The sequence below is a fragment of the Portunus trituberculatus genome, chromosome 3 (assembly GCF_017591435.1).
Source record: "Portunus trituberculatus isolate SZX2019 chromosome 3, ASM1759143v1, whole genome shotgun sequence".
Lineage (NCBI taxonomy): Eukaryota > Metazoa > Arthropoda > Malacostraca > Decapoda > Portunidae > Portunus > Portunus trituberculatus.
The window spans coordinates 1,193,320-1,215,349 of NC_059257.1; the positions used below are offsets into that span (position 1 = coordinate 1,193,320).

General features: G+C 36.6%; 1 protein-coding gene across 1 annotated transcript; it reads left to right on the forward strand.

Moving 5' to 3' along the window:
- Positions 1–10,626: 10,626 nt before the first annotated feature.
- On the forward strand, positions 10,627–17,729 carry LOC123507430 (collagen alpha-1(XVIII) chain-like; the record flags this gene model as incomplete). Its single annotated transcript, XM_045260285.1, has 4 exons — positions 10,627–10,698; positions 15,243–15,437; positions 16,055–16,170; positions 17,245–17,729. Coding segments are annotated over 4 exons (687 nt in total), but the record flags the coding sequence as incomplete, so codon positions are not given.
- Positions 17,730–22,030: the final 4,301 nt, after the last annotated feature.

Sequence of the window (22,030 nt, forward strand, 5' to 3'; positions counted from 1 at the left end):
TTCATCCTTAAGTGCATTTCACTCCCCACTTTCACAACAGTCTGGTTCCACTGCCTTCACAACGCTCTCTTCTCTCACCACGAATGTTTTCCAAGGTCACAAAGATGATCGGTGGGGTTTTCTAGAGTATTTTTCCAATTAATAATATACAAATCTTATCACTCTGCCTCTAGAAACCTTACAACATCTACAAAACTCGTTTAAACTTAAATAAAGCCTTTCCAAACAGTGGAGGAGGTGAAGCACAGAAATGTTTGAGGATGCGAGTCTTATCCTCTTCAGTACCACGACATCTTTCTATATTCATTCTGCTTACTGTTTGGTGGTTTTGTACAGCTTCAGAAACTCATGTGGGGGATTGAAATAGTGAAGAGTCTGGCCATCAAATCTTCCGACCTCCACACACCGTTCCTCATGTAAATAAAATCGTCTAATCACATAAAAAAAAAACTCATGGTAAAAATGCATCGCAGTACTGAAGGGTTAAAGACTTGCTTGCCAAATCACTTAACTACACACTAATTATGTTTAGAGTTTGTTTCTGCAACGCCACAAATCACGTCCCACAATAATTGAAGGTAGGTGGCGTAGTGGTTAAGGTGATGAGCGTGGGATGGGGCAGACGTCCACGCGTAGGTTCGAAACCTGCCACATACCACTTTGAAGCTATGACATTTGTGGAGTGGTTTGAAGTTAGCTACATGTCATCATGATACCCAGGTTATAGGTGATTACACCAAAGATGATCTTGGGTGGTGATATGAGCCCTAATATGGGAATCACTATAAGTAAAATTGCCTGCACCACTAATAGGTGGAAGCTTAATAGTGCTTTTCACATATACTCTTCATGTATGCCTACAGGCGCTATAGGCCATAACAAAAAAAAAATTGTTTTCTGTGCTGAACACTGACCCAGAAGTCTTCCTCACCATCGGGCCAGCAATATCACACGTGGTTATTGTGGTGTTGAGGTAATCTTTGGTACAGATACGCACTCCGCCACCACCTCCGTTGCCACACCTGTAGGCATTGTTTCATAATACAAGGGACTAAAACTGCTGCTTCCAAACACAGATGAAGATAGCTTGCTGTTGTGGAGATTGGTGGCGGGAAAGGTGCGGGTGGTGGTTCCAGGTGGCTCCTTCATTCAAGAGCAACAAGTTGATCTCAGAGTGTACTTGGATCCTCTCGATCACATTTGACAGTCACATACAGCATTGTTCAAGCTTTCTCTAATATTAGGCAAGCAATGTCACTGTCTTAGTGAATCTTTGCCTCACGAAACAGGCACACTGTAGAGCACCAACAGAGAGGCCGCTGCAAAGCGCTCTACAGTGTGTCAACTGTCAAAGGTTCACACTTGGTCACAATTGGCCTCGCTGGCAAACTCACTTCACGACTCGCGTCAATTCACCTTATTTTCCATCGCAAGTCGGTCATTTTCTATTTTCTACAAAATTCATTCCTTTTGGAAAACTGGGAATGAGCGCGGGACAGAAAGCCTTGCTGGACGCGACGGAGGAGCAGGCGGCCCCCTGCAGGAGCTGGCTGGATCTGGGTCCGAGATCCACGTCAGCCTCCTCCTAAAACCCACCTACCCACCGTCGTGGAACACACTGAGCGTGTATCATTGTGTTCCACATCGTGTATGTATCAACGTGACCCACATCGTATAATGATCTTCGTGGAATGCATCGTGTATCTATCATCGTGTTTTTCCTTTACGATGGTAAGTACACGATGACAACATCGCCTATGTATCAACGTGTATGTATGAACGTGTCCTGCACCGTGGAATGTATCGTGTATTTATCATCGTGTTTTTCATTGACGATGGTAAGTACACGATGATATCATCGCCTATGTATCAACGTGTTTATGTCAACGTGTCCTGCATCGTGTATTTATCATCGTGTTTTTCCTTTACGATGGTAAGTACACGATGTGTATCAACGTGTATGTATCAACGTGTCTATTTCAACGTGTCTATGTCAACGGATCCTGCATCGTGTATTTATCAACGTGTCTATTTCAACGTGTCTATGTCAACGGATCCTGCACGTGTCTATTTCAACGTGTCTATTTCAACGTGTCCTGCATCGTGTATTTATCAACGTGTCTATGCCAACGTGTCTATTTCAACGTGTCTATTTCAACGTGTCCTGCATCGTGTATTTATCAACGTGTCTATGTCAACGGATCCTGCATCGTGTCTATTTCAACGTGTCTATTTCAACGTGTCTATGTCATCGCGGGATGCATCGTGTATTTATCAACGTGTCTATTTCAACGTGTCTATGTCAACGTGTCTATGTCAACGGATCCTGCACCGTGTCTATTTCAACGTGTCTATTTCAACGTGTCTATATCAACGTGTCTATGTCAACGGATCCTGCACCGTGTCTATTTCAACGTGTCTATTTCAACGTGTCTATATCAACGTGTCTATGTCAACGGATCCTGCACCGTGTCTATTTCAACGTGTCTATTTCAACGTGTCTATGTCATCGCGGGATGCATCGTGTATTTATCAACGTGTCTATTTCAACGTGTCTATGTCAACGTGTCTATGTCAACGGATCCTGCACCGTGTCTATTTCAACGTGTCTATGTCAACGTGTCTATTTCAACGTGTCTATTTCAACGTGTCCTGCATCGTGTATTTATCAACGTGTCTATGTCAACGGATCCTGCATCGTGTCTATTTCAACGTGTCTATGTCATCGCGGGATGCATCGTGTATTTATCAACGTGTCTATTTCAACATGTCATTGTCAACGTATCTATGTCAACGGATCCTACACCGTGTCTATTTCAACGTGTCTATGTCAACGTGTCTATTTCAACGTGTCTATTTCAACGTGTCTATGTCAACGGATCCTGCACCGTGTCTATTTCAACGTGTCTATGTCAACGTGTCTATTTCAACGTGTCTATGTCAACGGATCCTACACCATGTCTATTTCAACGTGTCTATTTCAACGTGTCTATGTCAACATGTCTATTTCAACGTGTCTATGTCATCGCGGGATGCATCGTGTATTTATCAACGTGTCTATTTCAACGTGTCTATTTCAACGTGTCTATGTCAACGGATCCTGCACCGTGTCTATTTCAACGTGTCTATTTCAACGTGTCTATGTCATCGCGGGATGCGTCGTATTTATAACGTGTCTATTTCAACGTGTCTATGTCATCGTCAACGTGTCCTGATGTGTCTATTTCAACGTATCTATGTCATCGCGGGATGCGTCACACAACACAACACAACACAACACAACACAACAACACACAACACAACACAACACAACACAACACAACACAACACAACACAACACAATAACAACAACAACACAACACAACAATAACAACACAACAACAACAACACAATAACAACACAACAAACAAACAACAAAACATAAATAAAATAAATAAATAACATAAATAAACATAATAATAATAAATAAATAATAAATAATATAAAATAATAAAATAAATATAATAATAATAATAATATAAAATAAAATAAATAAAATAAAATAAAATAAAATATAATATAATAATAAAAATATAAATAAATATAATAATAAATAAATATAATAATATAATAAATAATAAATAAATAAAATAAATAAAATAAATAATAATAATAATAATAAATATAATAATAATAATAATAAATATAATATAAATAAAAATATAATAAATAATAATAATAATATAATATAATAAAATATAATAATAATAATATAATAATATATAATAAAAATATAAATAATAATAATATAATAATAAATAAATAATATAATAATAATAAATAATAATATATAAATAAAAATAAATATATAATATAAATAATAATATAATAAATAAAAATAATATAATAAAATAATAAATATAATATAATAATATATAATAAATAATAATAAATATAATAATAATAAAATAAAATAATATATAATATAATAATAATAAATATAAATAAAATAATAATAAAATAAAATAATAATATATAATAATAAATAATAATAATAATAAATAATAAATATAATAAATAATAATATAATAATAATATAATATATAATATAATATAATAAATAATATAATAATAATAATAATAATAATAAAAAAATATAATATAAAAAATAATAATAAATAATAATAAATATAATAATAATAATAATAAATATATAATAATAATATATAAAATATAATAATATAATATAATAAATAATAATAATAATAATATAATAATAATAATAATAATAAATATAATAATAATAAAATAATAAATAATAATAATAATAAATAATAATAATAATAAAATAAATAATAATAAAATAATAATAAATAAATAATAATAATATATAATATAATATAATAAATAAATAAATAAAATATAATAAATATAATATAAATATAAATATAATAAAATATAAATATAATATAAATAAATAATATATAATATAATATAATAAATATAATAATAATATATATAAATATAATAATAAATAAATAAATAATAAATATAAATATAAATAAATATAATAATAATAATAATAAATAATAATAATATAATAAATAAATAATAATATAATATAAATATAATATAATAATAAATAAAATATAATAATATAATAAATATAATAATATAATAAAAATATATAATAAATAATAAATATATAAATAATAATAATAAATATAATATATATATAATAAATAAATATAATATAATATAATAATAATATAAATAAATAAATATAATAATATAATAATAAATAAATATAAAATAAAATAAATATAATATAATAATAATATAAATATATAATAATAATAATAATAATAATATAATAATAATAAATATAATATAATATAATATAATATATAATAATAATATAATATAATAAATATAATATAATATAAATAAATAAATATAATAATATAAATATAAATATAATATAATATAATATAATAATATAATATAATATAATAAATATAATATAATATAATAAATATAATATAATATAATATAATAATAAATAAATAAATAAATATAATATAAATAATAATAAATATAAATATAAATATAATATAATATAAATATAATAAAAATATAAATATAAATATAAATAATAATAAATATAATATAACAATAAAATAATAATAATATAATAATAATAATATAAATATAATATAAATAATAATATAATATAATAAATATAAATATAATAAATAAATATAATATAATATAATATAATATAAATATAATAAATAAATATAATATAAAATATAATAATAATATAATATAATAATAATATAATAATATAAAATAATAATATAATAAATATATAATAATAATAATAAATAATAATATATATAATAATAATATAAATATAATATAATAATAATAATAATATATAAATAATATATAATATATAATAAATAATATATAATAAATAAATAATAATATAATATAAATAAATAATAATAATATAATAATATAATATAATATATAATAATAATAATATAATATAATAAATATAAAATATATAATATAAATAAATAAATATAATATAATATATAAATAATATATAATATAATAATATAATATATAATAAATAAAATATAAATATAATATATAAATAAATATATATAATATAAATAAAATATAAATATAATATATATAATATAAATATAATAAATATAAATATAATAAATAATATAAAATATAATATAATAAATATAAATATAATAAATAAATATAATATAATATAATATATAATATAAATAATAATAATATAATATAATATAATAATAATATAATATAATATAATATAATAAATAATATAATATAAAATATAATAATATAATAAATAATAAATATAATATAATATAATATAATATAATATAATAAATATAATAATAATAATATAATAAATATAATAATATATATATAACATAACATAATATAATATAATATAACAATAATATAATATAACATATAATATAACACAATAATAAATATAATATAAATATGAATAGGATATAATATAATAATATAAATAATATAATATAATATAATATAATATAATATAAATATAATATAATAAATATAATATAATATATAAATATAAATATAATATAATATAATATATAATATAATATAATATAATATAATATAATAAATAATAAATATAAATATAATATAATATATATAATATAAATAATAATAAATATAATATATAATATAATATAATATAATATAATATAATATAATATAATATAATATAATATAAATATAAATAATATAAATATAAATATAATATAATATAATATAATATAATATAATAAATATAACATAATAAATATAAACAAAAACATAACATAACATAAACATAACATAAAAATATAACACAACACAAAACACATACAACACAAACAACACAAACACAACACAAAACACAACAACACAAACACAACACAAACAAACACAACACAACACAACACAACACATACATACACATACATAATATCATCTAATCTAACAACACTATAACCACAAGCACAACAGCAATAGTGATGATGATAACCAGCAATACTATAAAAGCAATAGAGTCAATTTAAAAAGGAGGTTTTAAGACAGTTATCCCTTTCCTTTAGCTAACTCTTGGATCTGCACGGGGACTGCCGTTCTAAGTGGGCCTTTTTTTTTTTTCTATCTTCTATTTTTTTAACTCCTTCCATTAATCTCAGCCACCTTTGCTTACATAAAAGAATGACTCAGATTCCGTTCACATTCACATTGTTAACAGCCTGAAGTATTGTGTGTGGTTGAGTGTCTGTAAGGTCAATCAGTCTGGCAGGGTCTCCAGTGAGGGGTTTGTTTACAGATGGGACCTCAAGGATACATTGGCCAATATTCACAAACACTACTCTCTCACCACGACTTTTTTCAAGGGCCACAGAGATTATTGGTGGGTTTTTAAGAGTGTTTCTCCAGTTAGTCTTATAGAAATCTTGTCACTCTTAACTGTAGAAATACCTCAACTTTTTGCTAAGGCCACAGAAATGATTGCCGGGTTTTTAAGAGTGTTTCTCCACTTAATCTTATAGAATTCTTGTCACTCTGAACTGTAAAATCATCTCAACTCTTTGCCAAGGCCATAGAAATGATTTGGTGGTGTTTTTAAGAGCGTTTCTCCAGTTAATCTTATAGAAATCTTGTCACTCTTAACTGTAGAAATATCTCAAATTTTTGCTAAGGCCACAGAAATGATTGGCTGGGTTTCTAAGAGTGTTTCTCCAGTTAATCTTATAGAAATCTTGGCACTCTGAACTGTAAAATCATCTCAACTCTTTGCCAAGGCCATAGAAATGATTTGGTGGTGTTTTTAAGAGCGTTTCTCCAGTTAATCTTATAGAAATCTTGTCATTCTTAACTGTAGAAATACCTCAATTTTTTGCCAAGGCCACAGAAATGATTGCCGGGTTTTTAAGAGTGTTTCTCCAGTTAATCTTATAGAAATCTTGTCACTCTTAACTGTAGAAATACCTCAACTTTTTGCCAAGGCCACATAAATTATTATCGGGGATTTAAAGAGCATTTCTCCAGTTAGTCTTGTAGGAATCTTGTTACTTTGCCTCTACAACCGTAAAAACACTAAAAAAGAAAAAAAGGTGTGAGTGAGTGAGGGAAGGTGTTTCAGCTTCGTGTGTGAGTGATTGAGAATGTTCCAGCTTTGCGTGTGAGTGAGTGAGTGAGTGTTCCAGCTTTGCGTGTGAGTGAGTGAGGAGTGTTCCAGCTTTGCGTGTGAGTGAGGAAGTGAGTGTTCCAGCTTTGTGTGAGTGAGTGAGTGTTCCAGCTTGGCGTGTGAGTGAGTGAGTGAGTGTTCCAGCTTTGCGTGTGAGTGAGTGAGTGAGGGTCAGTGTTCCAGTTTGACGTGTGAGTGAGTGAAAGTGTTCCAGCTTGGCGTGGCGTGTTTGTCCGCCAACACACGTACGTACATGTGACAGTCGGGAGTGTAGGCGTGGTTGTCATGGGTGGTGGAGGGGAGCCGAGATTCGTTGATACATTCGTCTACATTTTTGTGATGAGCCAATCACTGAATATGAAGAAAGTTAGTGGAGAGAGACCGAACATCTATAGGTAGCAGAGTTAGTGTCCGTAAGCTGCAGCGCATTTACCGCCATGTCTGCCTTGCCATTTTCCCAGACATTGTCATAATCAGAGAGAGAGAGAGAGAGAGAGAGAGAGAGAGAGAGAGAGAGAGAGAGATTTGTAATTATTTCTTCTCCGAATTTCTTCCAGTTGTCTCTCTCATTCCTACCTTCGAATGTTCTCTCCTCCTCCTCCTCCTCTTCCTGCTCCTCCATCACTGTTTAACGAGTGTTTTTGTTTGTGCGGTATACTCCTCTCTGTACCGCTTCTCTCTTTTCCTTCTACTTTTGACATAGAGTTACGATGATAGTGGCAAATGATTTAGTTTGACATGCTTATACTTGATCATATTTCATATTAGATTACATACTACTTAGTAATCACTAGTTTCATATAAAATTCATAAATAATAATTTCAGCATACCCTTGAATTATGGTACATTACAATGAAGCCATGCAATAATGCTTATTAATATATCTGTGGTGATCAAATTAGGTAATAACTCCTTTTTAAGTATCTCATAAAACCATAACATAAATATATTGTGCAACAGAGTCTTTGAGTCATAAACAGTAATCTCTTTTCATTATCACGTATTTGTTTCTAGGACTTTTGTCCCTGCACTATATTTACACAGGTCACATGTAATATTAACTATTGCTTAAAAGTAACATAAATCCAGAACACTGTGAATGGTCAGTCCTTCAAATGTTATGTAAATCACAATCACTCAAAAGTTCATCCTCTTCCTCATGTGATAATGTGCTCCGAGTATTATTAACATTATTACAGTCTGCTCCAGCGTGACAAGCACAGAACACTGAACATGACATTTGAACACCCGCACAACTGCATCTGCTGGAAAAACATGCACGCATCGAGGAGCAAGCACACTTGATCATTTGGAGAATTTCGGTTGGCACGGGTGATTTATTCTCTGGTAACATGACCGGGAAGAGCTTATCATTTCTCTTGGTCCATCCATACTTCAGTGGATCAGGAGCTTCAGGTTCACTGACGAGTGACGACTTCCACACAAGTGTCTGGTAATGGGCTCTGTAGACATGTTGCATGAAAGCCTCTGAAGTTGGTGGCAGAGACTTCAGTTTTGGAGCAACTGACAGCTTCTGGTTTGCCATTTTTGAGATCCATACATCATGGCGGGTCTCTGACATGTTTTGGCAACACTTGGAACCATAACATGTTGCCATGAACACTGTTGCTTCAGTGACAACATCTTCCATACCAGCATCTTGCTTACCCAACAACTTCAGTGTTTTACCGCCATTAAGCACTTTCAAAGCTGTTGCTTTTCCTATGCCATAGAGGAAAGAGGTAGTATCGCAACCACTTAAAGCATGCACTCCAGGAAGAAATTCTGCAATATTACTGTGCTTGGTCGCTGTAGCTTTTATATCTACAATTCTTCGGCCAGCAATGCAACTCTGCATAAACACCTCACAGGTGAGTTTTTCTTTGCAGTAGAAGTAAAGGAGAAGAACAAAGACGTCCGTATCATCAGAAACCACAGATATGCTTGATGCACCCTTGGTTGCCAAGTACACCAACTGATTCACAATGATAACATCAGCCTCCTCGTGAGTGTTACGAAGATTAGTTTGTGTTCTTGCTTGTCCGTTTGTGATGGATATGGGGACTGGATGTTCAGCAGTGATGATAAGTTCATTAGTGTTGTCTTCTACATGATCAACGAGATATTTGGTGATCAGGGTGATAAGTTGGGCTTTGTTGTAGGTGACAGTTAGCACTACATTCTGGGCTGGCAGAGGTGTATGGAGTGTCAGCGAATGTTTGCGACTGGCATTTGTACCAGCACGATTTGATCTACTGGCACCCTTGGTACTATTTGGTATATATCTGTCAAAGATCAGATGTACGCGACACATTTGTAAATAGTATCGGAGGCTTCCCAAGAAGTTTTTCACATAGTCTTCAACGGTACCATTTGATGGCCAACGAACAGTCCAAAGCAAGGCACACCGTCGATGATATAGGCATCTGGAGGGCTGATGTGACGGCTTGATACTTCAACTTGTAATTTGGTAAGGAGTGTAGCTTTAGCTTGTGATCTCAAGTCACCATTTTCATCAAAGAGTGCAGACGGTACAGCAGATAATTCATAACTAAGAACATCTTTCATGTTCAAGCTTCTGGACTGCTGAAGGCCAATGACTATTGTGTATATCATTTCAGTATTAATTACAGGTGTACCATCAATCTTGATCAGCTTCTTGTTAGAAGTCATTGTTTTTACATTCTTCTTTAGGGGGCCATGGAAACTCCCGCTCCTGAGAGTTTCAGAAGATCATGACCAAAATGACTGAATAAGTTACTGATGAGGTTATTAGGAGAGTGGCCGTGTGCTGCTGGTCCCTTGTTTAACAAGGATTTACGCTGGTCAGGACGGTGACACGGGCCGCGGCTGCCTGTGAGTGCTAGTGTAAGCTTGGTGTCTGGCTGAGAGTGCCAGCTGTGGCCTGGAGCTGCTGAGAACTGCCATCAACACTACAATACTGGTGAGTGAGCCACCCAGCCACCACTTGTCCTGCTGGTGGAGTTTGCACAATGTGTTGTTGCATTAGACAGTGTCTCTGATAGTGTTGTTCCTTGTGTTAATTCCGTGTGGACGGCCAAGTGACGCTAGTGTGTGTGTGTGTGTGTGTGTTTGGAGACCGCCGCCACCACCACCACCACCATTCCGCCTCCCTTAAGCTTTCATCACACCAAAACCTGCCACTGACAGTTGTATCTGAACAGCTGATAGCCAAGCATAGTCATGTGGCTCCATTTAGTGACACCAGAGGCGGGAAAACAGTGCTAAGTGTGGCAAATATTAGCTAAACACAGCAGGCAAGCGGCAGCTGAGCCAGCACCGTCCACCTGATGACGTCACATCCCTGGGCTGGCTGGTGGGTTTGTATCGGCAGCTCCTGTAGGGAACATAAAGAACACCAGACAACAAAGAGGGCAATCACTATCTTTCACACCACTAGTTCCTGCATCTGGCACGCCACATTCTCTCCAGGAACTCTTTCACAGCCTCAATCATCCTTTCATTCGTCTCCCCACAGAGTCCCAGCAGCAACTCCATCCATTCCCTTCCTGTCATCTCCACTCTGTCATGCCCCAGCTCACTCAGCACCACTTGCATCATCTCATACCTGTCTCTGGCATACTTCACACACTCCAGCACCACATGTTCCACTGTCTCATCCTCTCCCAAGTCACACATCTGGCACACTTTGCTGCGGGACTCAGACCATCTATAATTCCTTGCATTCACATCCATGCACTGTGCCCTAGCTCGGAAGAGAAGATCACCACCCAGGCTTCCCTCATACCACTTTTCATACATTGGGGCCTCTTTCTCTCTATACCATACCAAGGTACTCTTTTGCTCCATCCTATTTCTCCAGTCATCCAGTCCCACACCTTTCACTACTCTGTCTATCTCACTCTTCCACTTCCTTACATCCCATTCTCTACCTTCTCCATTTCTAACAATCATACTCCAGTCTCTCTCTAAATGTCTTCCTTCTACCTGTTGAAAAACCCAACTACTTACTAACCCACTCTTTGCTACCAGCCTGACACACCTCTTCCCCCACTTGCTACTCCTGACATTCCACAGAAACACTTTTCTCACTATCCTTGCATCATTCATTCGTTCTAACCTAGCCTTATACCTTAGGGTCGCTTTCACATATCTCTCTAAAAGTGCTCCAACCCATATCACCCCTAAGGGCCTCTACTGCTGCATATCTAGGTGCATTAAGTGCCATTCTTGCAATTCTATTCTGCCCTATTTCTAACTTATCTAGTTCACTCTCATTCCAAGCAATCACATCCATACCATACATGATGCTCGGAACAGCCACGCTCTTCCAAACTTCTCGCAGCACGTCATATTTACTCGCCCTCATCCTTGCTGCACTTCCTAGACGACCTACCCACTGATTTGCCATACTTATCTTCTCATTCTAAATCTTTACACAGCCATCCGGACTCATCCACATCCCCAGATACTTATATTCATCTGTCTGCTGCACCTCATTCACTCCTAATCTCCACACATGGTTCCTCTCATCCTCTGACCTATTCACAACCATTACCTTACTCTTTTCACTACTAAATCTCACTCCAAAATCTCTTCCATACCCATCTACTACATCAAGCATACTCTGTAGCTCTTCTTCCGACTCACTCATGACTACAACATCATCTGCATACAAGAGCACACCTATCTTATCATTTCCCACATATACACCTGCATTCATTCTCCTCATTCTAGCAGCCAATTCTTCTGTATATAAGCTAAAGAGGGTTGGTGATAATATGCAACCCTGCCTAACTCCTCTTTCACTCTTCACCCAGTCTGTCTCTATATCCCCTAGTTTATACTTAGCTCTTGTATCCACATACATACTTCTCACTATGTTAACTATCTCTGCACTTAATCCAATCTTTTCTAACACCCTACCTAGCATTTCTCTGTTTACCCTATCATATGCTTTCTCTATGTCTAGGAAACCTAAGTATAGTTTGCTACAATCCCTTTTCTTTCTCTCAATCAATTCATTCACCACAAACAGATTGTCTTCTGCTCTCCTGTCCACTCGGAATCCATTTTGCTCTTCGCCTAACACTCCAACTCTCTCAATCCATTTGCACAATCTCTCGTTCAACACCGCACTGAACACTTTGCCTACTGTGTTAACTAACGCAATCGGCCTGTAGTTCCTCAACTCATTCTTACTCTTATATCCTCCCTTATGCAACAAGGTCACCCTGCATTCATTCCACATTCTCGGCACTCTCTCCTCCTCCCACACCTGGTTGAACAACTCAGTCATCCTATCAATCACTACTTCTCCATTTTGTACATTTCATACGGTATCTCATCCGGCCCTGCTGCCTTCCCATTCTTCTGCTTCCTCACACATTTCTCCACCTCCTCCCTGCTGATCCTTTCATTCAACTCATCTGCATCCTTTCTCTCCAGTGACACACATCCTTCATCCACATCAAAGACCTCACCTACACCTCCAATCTCTTCCCAAAACTCTTTCATTGCCCTTCTCTTCCTTATCAGTCACCACTGCCCCATTCACCTTCAGGCTCTCCACATTCTCACTGTCAGGCATCCCCTCACCCCTCAGGAATCTGTACCATTCTCGCCCACCTTCCATACCTTTCTCTCTAAGGGCCTGAATCACACTTCTCTCACTTGTAACTTTAGCATTCATTATCTTTCGCTTCGTCATTCGCTGCTGACTCACATACGCTGCCCATGCATTCAGGTACTCCCTTTCAGCTTCCTCACTCTCATGTCTCCTCTTTCTTAACTGTCTGCACATCCTATTCAGTCTCTTTCTTTCCTTCCTAGCATCCCTGATCTCATTATTCCACCACGGCCTACATGCATGCTTTCTGGCACTTGTTCTTGCATACCCTATCTGGCTTACTGCTGCATTCCTCACATTTTCTACAAATCTATCATTCAGTTCATCCACGTCGCTTAGACTTTCATCCTCCCAGCTCCTCTCACTCAAGTCCACCTGGGCTGGTGACAGTTGGTGATTTTACGTTCGTAACGGAACTCATTTCAAAAATGGAAAATAGAAAAAATGAAGCCACGGCCGAATGTCTGATATTTTATGACTTGATAAATATTTTAACCAATATCCACAATATCAAAGCATCTCTAGCATAACTAATAATAGAATATATTTAAATCAATTAATCAAAAACGTATCAACACTGTCACCGTTAAAAGTAATGAGAAGTCAAACCATGTTGATTTGCGAGTATGCTAACACACTTTACAGAATCTGAGCTGTCTTGCAGAACAGTCTAGAAGGAGCTATATCGTCAAAACCAAATGTAAATAAAAGAAAACAAAACTAAAATATCTACCTTTAACAGGACTAAACACCATCATAAAGCCACATATTTGATTCAGTGGCAGTGTTACACACTTCAAAGAGCGTAAGCGATTCTTTGAAATGATAGGGATTCGGTTACAGCTTGAAATGAAAAAGGGGTTAATGGCCGAGGCATAAATTTGAGCCCCACAGCTGGCCCCTATCACAGCACAAACACAGCACAAAACACCACATATTTACCGAACAGAGGCACGGAAATCACTTCAATGGCAACGAAATATTTATAGAAACACAATAATCGTCGTACAGAGACCGAATAATAGAGTGAGAAACGAAAGTATTGTAACCAGCAGGCTTGCGTAGATTGCCGGGGCCTGAGGCATCGTGGAGAAGACCGCCTATATTTTGTTTCATCAATATTTACCGTTCTTAGCACCGTTCCCTGGTGTAACGAGCACACTACTGGGCTGATGTGTGCAGAGATGAGTGGTAGTTGATGGATAAGTGTGTGTAATGAGTGTTCGTGTGTGTGCGTGTTTGTGTGGCGTGAAGTATGTAGGACAACGGGGGTAGTTAGTGTATATAGATTGTTATTGCCTCAGATATCTCAGTGTTATTTACTTGTTTATTGTTTGTCTGTTTGTTTGTTTGGCTGCGTAAAGGAAGAGTTAACAAAGGTAAGTGTGTGTGTGTGTGTGTGTGTGTGTGTGTGTGTGTTAACATTCCTATTAATCCGTATGCATTCCTGTATACCCCAATGTATTCCTATTTGCAGTCCTTCATTCCTATGCATTTCTATATATTTCTATGCATTACTACTTTATTCCTATGCATTCCTACCATATTCCCATCTGTTCCTATTATGTATATTCCTGGACATACACATTATATTCCCATTCCTAAATGTAAACCTATCATATTCCTATCCCAACAAAAATATAGAGAAAAAATATAAAATAGAATAGAAAAACTCGTATACATTCCTCATTCCTTCCACACTCACGCCCACACGCCCATACATTCCTCCCACACTCACGCCCACAGGCCCATACATTTCTCATTCCTCCCACACTCACACCCACACGCCCATACATTCCTCATTCCTCAAACACTCACGCCCACAAGCCCACAGATTCCTCATACCTCCCACACTCATCACTCCCACACGCCCACAGCTACGCCTGGCCGCCCTCAACCAGCCGTACACCGGAGACATGAGGGGCGTGACGGGCGTGGACTACACCTGCTATCGTGAGGCGCGGCGGGCGGGGCTGAGCGGAACCTTTAGGGCTTTCCTCACCTCCAGGATCCAGAACCTTGACTCTATTGTTAGGAGAGACGACGCTAACTTACCTGTCGTCAATATTAAGGTAGAGTGGTAGTGATTGGCTATCTCTAATCTCTCTCTCTCTCTCTCTCTCTCTCTCTCTCTCTCTCTCTCTCTCTCTCTCTCTGGTAAAAATGAGGATGATGAAGTGAAAGAAGAGAAGAAGAAATAGGAGGAGGAGGAGGAGGAGGAGGAGGAGGAGCCTTATGTATTAACTTCACTTTTGCTTATCATTTATTATTTATTATTCGCAAGAAAGATACGTCTGGGTGTTGGTGAGTGTATTTGCTTATATTCACTTGTGTTTTACCTATTTACACCTGTATTTACCTATGTTTTGCCTTTATTTACCTATATTTACCTGTATTTACCTATTTTACCTACGTTTTACCTATATTTCACCTATATATACCTGTGTTTTACCTATATTAACCTGTGTTTTACCTATATATACCTGTATTTACCTATTTTTACATGTGTTTACTGTTTTACCTATTTCTACCTATATGTACTTCTGTTTTACCTAATTTTCATCCTGCCTTACCTGTGCATACCTACATTTACCTACACTCACCTTCATTTACCTAGATTTCACTGTATTTACTACCATAACCACTTCTAACTTCACTTACCTGTGCGTACCTTTGTTTACCTGCACAGGGGGAGGTTCTCTTCAACACCTGGCGCGGGATATTCTCAGGTGATGGCGGTCGCTTCATGCAGAAACCGAGAATATTCAGCTTCGATGGCAAGGAAGTACTGACGAGCCCTGAGTGGTGAGTGCCTTCCTTCACCGCCCTGGCTTGAGTTGACTAGAGGTGTAGAAATGAGGAGGTTGGGAAGGAGAGGAAGGTGCGAGAGGGTGAATGTAGTTGTAGTAGGCAGGCGTTGTAGACAGTTTGACGTGTTTTGTGTTTTGTTAATTTTGTTTGTGTTTTGTTAAAGAGGATAGTGGTATAATGCAAGGATGTAGTAGAAAGTAATGAAGAGTTTATTAAAGGTGTATAAATAAGGGTGTTGGGGAAAACAGAGAAGTAGAAGGGTTTGGAAGTAAAGAAATAGTAGTAGAAAGGTGTTTGGTATGTTTGATTCTCTTCTCTTGTGTTCTGTTGATGAAGAAGAGGTGTTATAATGCAAAGATGTAGTAGAAAGTAATGAAGAATAATTTGAAGGAATAGAAGCAAGAGTATTGGGAGAACGAGAGAGGTAGATGAGAGTGGTAGTAGTAGTAGATAGATTTGGCGTGTTTATTTACTTCGTTTGTGTTTTGTAAGGATAAAGTAGAAAATAATGAAGGGTTAATTAGAGGTATAGAAATGAGGAGGTTGGGAAGATGAGGGTGGTAGAAGAGGGCGGAAGTAGTAGTGGTAGATAGATTTAACGTGTTTATTTGCTTCGTTTGTGTTTTATTGATGAAGAGGAGGGTAGTATAATGCAAGGATAAAGTAGAAAGTAATGAAGGGTTAATTAAAGCTATAGAAATGAGGAGGTTGGGAGGAAGAAGGAGATAGAAGAGGGTGGAAGTAGTAGTAGTAAATGAGGGTTTGGTGTGATTATTTTGTTTTGTGTTCTGTTGATGATGATGAGGAGGGTAATAATAATGCAAGGGGCTAAATTCTGTCCCTCTCCCTCTTATAGTTTGAGCTGTGTTTATGCACGAATGATGCCAAGTAACCTTTTCACTGTTTAGGAACTGGCACCTCAGTAAGCCTATTTTTAACACATTTTTTGTTGCCCTAAGCTGACTGTCCCTCTTACATGAAAAAAAGGTCATTTTCCCCATTTTAGTTTGAGTTTGTGCACAAGTAATGACAAGTAACCTTAAATTCTGCCACGCCTCCCACACACAGGCCACAGAAATACATATGGCACGGATCTGACATTGAGGGGGGGAGAGCCTTGTCCTCTTTCTGCGACGCTTGGCACAGTGACTCAAGGGACGTGGTTGGGCTGGCGTCCTCTCTCCAACAAAACCACCTCTTGTCGCAGGAGAAACACGGCTGCCACAACTCCTTCATTGTGCTGTGTATTGAAGCCACAAGTCACGCGTACAAGAGCTCTGGGGGAAGGAGGAGAAGACACGCAGGAAAGGCGGAGCAGGATATGAGTGAAGAAGAATATTTTGAAGTGCTGAGTGCTTTAGAAGACGTGTGAAAAGGGTCGTGTGTGGTTTTATGGAAGATTTAGCTAAGGAGATGTGTGAAGTGTCTATTGTGTTTTGTATAGGTGTGCGGGAAGGTAAGGGTGAGTTTTTTGGGTTGGTTTTGTGTGGTTATTGAAAGAAGGTCAAGAGAAGGAAAGAATGTCTAGCTTTATCTCTCTCTCTCTCTCTCTCTCTCTCCTTCTCTCGCAGCGGTGAGTTGTACGTGGGTCAGCACTGCGTGGTGATCAGAGCTGCCCACTTTGTCCAGCTGTTGACAGGTGATGTTGGCTTCAGGGAGATCAGACAACACAGGATCGAGCAGCCCTCCTCCTTCATGAGTTGGAAACGTCACGTGGTTGACGAGTCCTTGCACCGCTACAAGCTTGTCGAAGGCCTGCTTCTCTAGGTGGAAGTTGAGGTCTCCCAGGATAAGGACGGACTTGCATTGGTGGCGCCGAAGCAAGTCGTCCAGCTCATCCGCCAGGAAGTCCAGCGCGAAGCGTCCTTGTGTTGGGGGGCGATACAGGACGCAGAGAAGCAGACCACTGTTCTCTCTCTCTCTCTCTCTCTCTCTCTCTCTCTCTCTCTCTCTCTCTCTCTCTCTCTCTCTCTCTCTCTCTCTCTCTCTCTCTCTCTCTCTCTCTCTCTCTCTCTCTCTCTCTCTCTCTCTCTCTCTCTTTCTTTTTTTTTATTTAAACATAATTTATACAGAAGAACATGTACCCAAAGGCGCACTGTCGTGTGCTACCTATTCTAAAGGGTACTACAATCTATTTCTCTACAATATTTACAAGACTTAAAATAGATAATATACAAGATGGTCAGCATGTAAATGGAGCACTATTCTTTTCACTTCACTAGCACTATTCACGCACTGCACTACACTGAGTGTCACGTCACAAAGAGTGTCAGAGGAGTTGGCAGTGTCTGTCTCCACTTATGTGCCATCAGTTTGACACTGTGTGTGTTCATCTCCTGGACGTGAGGCACCGCGGCCGTGAACAAGTTCCACATCCTGGAGACGCGTCCTGCGAAGGTGCGTTGATGCTGACACCCGTGGGATCGCGGCACCTCTACGGCGTCACCACCATTGAGCACCGTTCTCGTGCTCCGTGCGGTGACTCTCAGAGGATGACGCAGCCCTGCCAGATGTGGCACTCTTTGCACCTGTGCCTTATGGAACACTACGATCGCCGCCACATCTCTGCGGTGTTCCAGTGAATCAAGGGACGCTCAGGCTCTGGGTGAGGTGGTATTGCAGCATCTACTAGCCGTATGGCGCGGCGTTGGATGCTGTCCAGTCTCCTTCTGTGTGTGGCGGCACAGGACATCCAGGAGAGCTGCGTATTCAAGGTGGGGCCGCACCTGTGCCTTGTACAGCAGCAGTCTCCCCTTCCTGTCGAGGAAACTGGCGATCCTTCTGAGAGCGGAGATCCTGTGAGAGGCTTTCTTGGCAATGGTTTTGACATGCCTGTCAAACCTCAGCCCTCGATCCACCTCCACTCCAAGTATCTTGACGTCATCTTGGGTGGGAGAGCAGCGCCAAAGACAACTTTCCTGCCATTGCTGCCATGGCGGCTGGGGACCGAGAGACAACCATTGCCTGTGTCTTCTCCGGCGCGAATGTCACTTGCCAGCGAGCACCCCACTCCTTTATCACTCGTAGCTGCTGATTGATGGCCTCAGCAGCCCGCCCACTGTCCTGGCGTGGATAGGTATAGGAGAGGGTGCAGTCATCAGCATAGGCCATGACTCCTGGCAGTAGCTGGAGAAGATCATCCACGTAGATATTCCACAGGAGTGGGCCAAGAATTGAACCCTGTGGCACTGATGCCTCCACAGGCAGGGACTCAGATGTTTGCCCGTTGACAACCACCTTGAGGCTTCTGTCCTGCAGGTAATTTCCCAGAGTCGTAGCAAGCCACCCTGGATGCCTTTAGCACGAAGCTTTTCTAGTAATCCGTTGTGCCATACTTTATCAAAAGCTCCTGCTATGTCCAAAGCAACCACTATAGTGTCCTTGCCGTCGTCGAGGGCGTCCTGCCAATGCCTGGTGAGAAGCATCATTAGGTCGGAGGTTGACCTTCCAGGTCTGAACCCAAACTGTTGGTCTGAGAGGAGGGCATTGTCCTTGAGATGGCTACACACCACCTCTGCCACGACCCTCTCAAACACTTTACCCACCACTGACAACAGGGATATGGGTCTGTAGTTTTTGGGTCCGTCCTGGAGCTTTTGTGTGCAGGAACTACTCGAGCCTCCTTCCACACTGAAGGCCAGACGTTTTCCCGTACACAAGTTGTGAACTTGGGTGAGAGGGGCAGCCAGTTCCTGGGAGCATCGCTTCAGCAGGTGCGGGCTGATGTCATCAGGGCCGGTGGCTTTCTGTGTGTCCAGCCCCGCAATAATCGCTTCACCTGCTGATGCGTCACCTCCACCATGGTGACAGTCTTCTCACATTGCTGGACCAGCTGAGGCGGTGGCTGCTGTGGATTCCCGACCTTCATTTTTCCAGCAAACAAGGAAGCCAGCAACTGTGCCCTCTCCTTACTGCTGGTGGCGACAGTACCGTCCTGCTTGCTGAGGGAGGGATGGATTCTTGGTGGCCAGTTCCTTGTTTGTCCTTAACAAGAGACCACCAAGTTTTGTTTCCTACGCCAGTGCCACACAGTTTCCGGCGCAGGCTTTCCTCCCATTTTCTCAATTTTCTGTTTTATTATTCATTTTTTTTTCTTTTTTTTTTCATTTTATCTATTTATCCTTTTTTCATTCCATTTCCTTCATTTATTCATTTATTTATTTATCATTATCATTTTATTATGTCTGTTTTCTCAATTTTCTTTGCTATTTATTTTTTTTCTTTCTTTTACTTTCTTTTTCCTTTTTTTTTCTTTTTATTTTATTTATTTTTGATTTACTTTCCGTTCATTTTATTTATTCATTTCTTTATCATTATCATTCTATTTTATCTATCTTTTCAATTTCCTGTTTTCTTTTATCTATTTATTTCTTTTACTTTCTTCCTTTATCTATTATTTTCTTTGTCAATTTTCTTCACTATTCAATTGCTAGTGATTTTTTCTTTCTTTCTTTCTTTCTTTCTACTTATCTTTTCCTTCTTTTCTTTTCTTTTTTCTTTCTTTTCTTATTTATGTCATTTATCTGTTTCCTCTTTTGTGTGATTCTATTTCAGCATTTTATTTCATCTATTGTTCTTTTTTTCTTCTTTCAATTTCAATGTGTATGTTTTTTCTTGTTATTTTCTCTAATTTGATAACTTTCCACAGTTTTCAGGCTTTCATTTCATTTTATTTGTTTATTTGTTTACATATTTATTTATTTATTATTATTTATTTAGTTATTCGCTTCTCTGTTTATTTATTTTTCTTTCTTTTCTATTTTTTTCTCTAATTTAATAACTTTGTACTCTTTTGAGGCTTTCATTTCATTTTATTTATCTATTTTATTTGCTTTCTTATTTATTAGTTTACTTATTTATTTATTGATTGATTTATTTACTTATCTTTATCTTTTATTCTAATTGTTTTCTATTTTAACAACTTTGCACAGTTTTCTTTTCTTCGTTTCGTTTTATTTATTGACTCATTCTTATTTATTTACTTGTTTATTTGCTTTTTCATTTATTTCTTTTATTCATCCATTCTTTTTTCATTCTCTGTGATAATTCAGGTGAAAACTCAATTAACAGATTAAAAACACTATCTATTATCTATTTACTCTTTATCTACATTTTCTCTTCCTTTATTCTTTATTTTCCTTTGCGTTTCATGTGATAACTCAGGAGCAAACACACGTATTAGTAAACCACCTTTATTAATTAGCGGAATATTCTTTAAAGCTGTGTCATTCATTATTCATTTGTGTATTTATTATTATTATTCATCTATTGTTATTATCATTATTGTTTCTCTGTGTTTGGTGTGACATGCAAGTTTATGTGTCACCTTTATTAATTAGTGGAATATTCTTTAAAGCTGTGTCATTCATTGTTCATTTGTGTATTATTATCATTATGTATTGGTATTGTTTCTCAGTGTTTGGTGTGATACTTCAGGTGTAAACTCGTGTATTAGCGACTCTTATTAGTGTATTTGTGTGTTACCTGTATCATTCGTCAGGTAAATGTGTACTGAAGGGAATTGTTTATGATTTTATTCTGTTTATTCTTTATCGTTATTTTTCTCCTTTTTTACAGCTTCAAGTGACAATCCAGGTGAAATGTTGCGTAGTTTGTTACCTTTAATTAACAGGTGAAGTGTAAACCAAGCCTTACTATTCATTATTTTATTCTATTTATTCATTATCGTTACTATTTTTCCCTTTTTTCAGCTTTATTTGACAGTCCAGGTGAAATTCAGTGTAGTTTGTGTGTTGCCTTTAATTAACAGGTGAAAAACAAGCAAAACTATTCATTATGTTATTTTATTTATTTATTTATCATCACTGTTTTCTTTCCACTTTTCATTTATGAG